Source organism: Chinchilla lanigera, unplaced genomic scaffold (genome assembly GCF_000276665.1).
Source record: "Chinchilla lanigera isolate Chin_1 unplaced genomic scaffold, ChiLan1.0 scaffold00024, whole genome shotgun sequence".
Lineage (NCBI taxonomy): Eukaryota > Metazoa > Chordata > Mammalia > Rodentia > Chinchillidae > Chinchilla > Chinchilla lanigera.
The window spans coordinates 20,969,337-20,971,349 of NW_004955425.1; the positions used below are offsets into that span (position 1 = coordinate 20,969,337).

Sequence of the window (2,013 nt, forward strand, 5' to 3'; positions counted from 1 at the left end):
AGAGGGGATTCTTCTCCTGGTAAAGACAGCACTGAAAAATGGAGAACCAGCAGAACAGTTGCAGAAGATGATGGCTGAGTTCTACAGATTAATACCTCACCGGCATGCAGCAGCCAGAGATATCAGCCTGGGACTGTTAGCCCAGAAAGAAGACCTGTGCCAGGTAAACCTCAGTAATAAGGGTTCCACTTAAAGTGGCAGAAACACATCTTTAAAACTATGATGAATAAGGGTAACACTGAATCATAACAGTTATCTCCAGAGTTGTGCTCAAAACTAGTGCCATGGGTCCTTCCAGAAGTTATCTAAACCTTACTCCCAAACATAAATGCTTTTGCATAGTGACACAAATGCAAAAATCTTTTTTTAAATTCTGTGTGGTAAAAATAATTTTCCAGGTCCTGTGATGAGTTGAGATATTTTTCTGTTGGGAACTGGGGAAATAGCTCAGCAGCACAGTACCTGCCTGGCAAGTACAAGGTCCTGAGTTCAATTCCCAGTACAAAAAAAAAAAAAAGAAATGGTGAACGTTTAAAGGGGGCTGTTTTGTTTTTGTTTTTGTAGTGTAGACCAACACATGCTAGACAATTGATCTTTCCTGAGCTGCAGTCCCTATACTAAGATTTTTAACAAGTAGGAGCACATTCTAAAATAATAATAAAAATACCTATGTACAGTAAATATGTAAACCAGTACCACAGTTGCTTATTATCAAGTATCATGTACTGTTCATAACTATTACTGCTATTATTTTATGAACACATTTTAATGGTACAAATTTGTGGGGTGTACTGTGCTATTTCCATGCATACATACAGTGCACTGATCATGTCCTCCTGTCCTCTGCCTAGGCCTCCTCTCCCTCACTTCCTTTCCAGGCCCTAAAAAGTCCCTCTTAATTTCTCCATGTCCTCCCCTCCCCTTTATGTTTCCCTATCTCTAGTCACTGAGAATGGCTACCATCAAAAAGATAAGAAATAAATGCTGAGGACACATAGAAACTCATCCATACTTGGTGGGAATGTAATGACTATAGCCATTACAGAAAATAGTATGGTGATAGACCCAGCTGTAGTGTTGTACACTTGTATTCCAGGTGCTTGAGAGGCTGAGGCAGGAGGATAGCACATTTGAGAATGGCACCTTGGACAATTCAGAGACTCTAAAGTAGAGCACTTGGCTCACAAAATACGTTTTGGGGTCAACCCTCAGCACCTAAACAAAAGAAAAGAAAAATACAACTACCATATGACTTAATAATTCCACAACTGTGTATATGTCCAGAGGAGACAAAATCTTTATAGCAAAGATACTTTCACCTCCATGTTTATTGCAGCACTTTTCCTAATAGCCAAAATGTGTTGTTCTGTCATCCACTTGGCCATGTACTAGGCCATGTTTATACCAGCATCCCCAAGCATATGTAACATATTGGCATACAATATTATGATGACAACTGTGACCCGTTAGGTGCCAGACATTTTTAGCTTCGTCATGGTCTTCTGGGGCCACTGGGGTCAACCCTTAACCACAATACTATGTAGTACATGGCTGCACCACACCTGATACAAGAACATACCTTTTTTGTATTTAACATTTTTATTTGAGACTGCAAAAAATAAAAACAACCAAACAGTCAAACAAACAACATGAAATAGGCTCATCAAATAACAGTCACCCTTTCTAGCAAAGCAGAAGATAGACCAGTGCAGGTTATCCTCAAGGCCACGTAGATCCTTCTTCACTGCTGCTTGCACTCTGCTGAGTTTTGATCCTTCTTTGGGTCATAATCTGGGTCATTTTCCTCATCTCCTTCTTACCCTTCCTCATCTACTTCTTCACCTTCTTCAACATAATCTTGGTTATGGTTGATACATTATGTCAACTTGAGTCTGGAGGCTTGGCTAAGTGACTCAGCAGTTCTACATCCTGGGGTGAAAAGAACATGCCCTTCCTGCTCTAGGATGCTTTTTGGTATTTATCCTGAGCATGTGCAAGAGGAGGGCTCTGAGA

The 2,013-nt window shown here is 40.3% G+C and overlaps 1 protein-coding gene across 1 annotated transcript in view; it reads left to right on the plus strand.

The window, feature by feature from the left end:
- Positions 1-2,013, plus strand: part of Parp4 (poly (ADP-ribose) polymerase family, member 4) — a gene marked incomplete at its 5' end in the record, with an annotated part of 90,940 nt that overhangs the window by 12,305 nt on the left and 76,622 nt on the right. Inside the window, 1 exon segment of the mRNA XM_013514867.1 lies at positions 1-163. Within this exon segment, the coding sequence (XP_013370321.1) occupies positions 1-163 (163 nt within the window).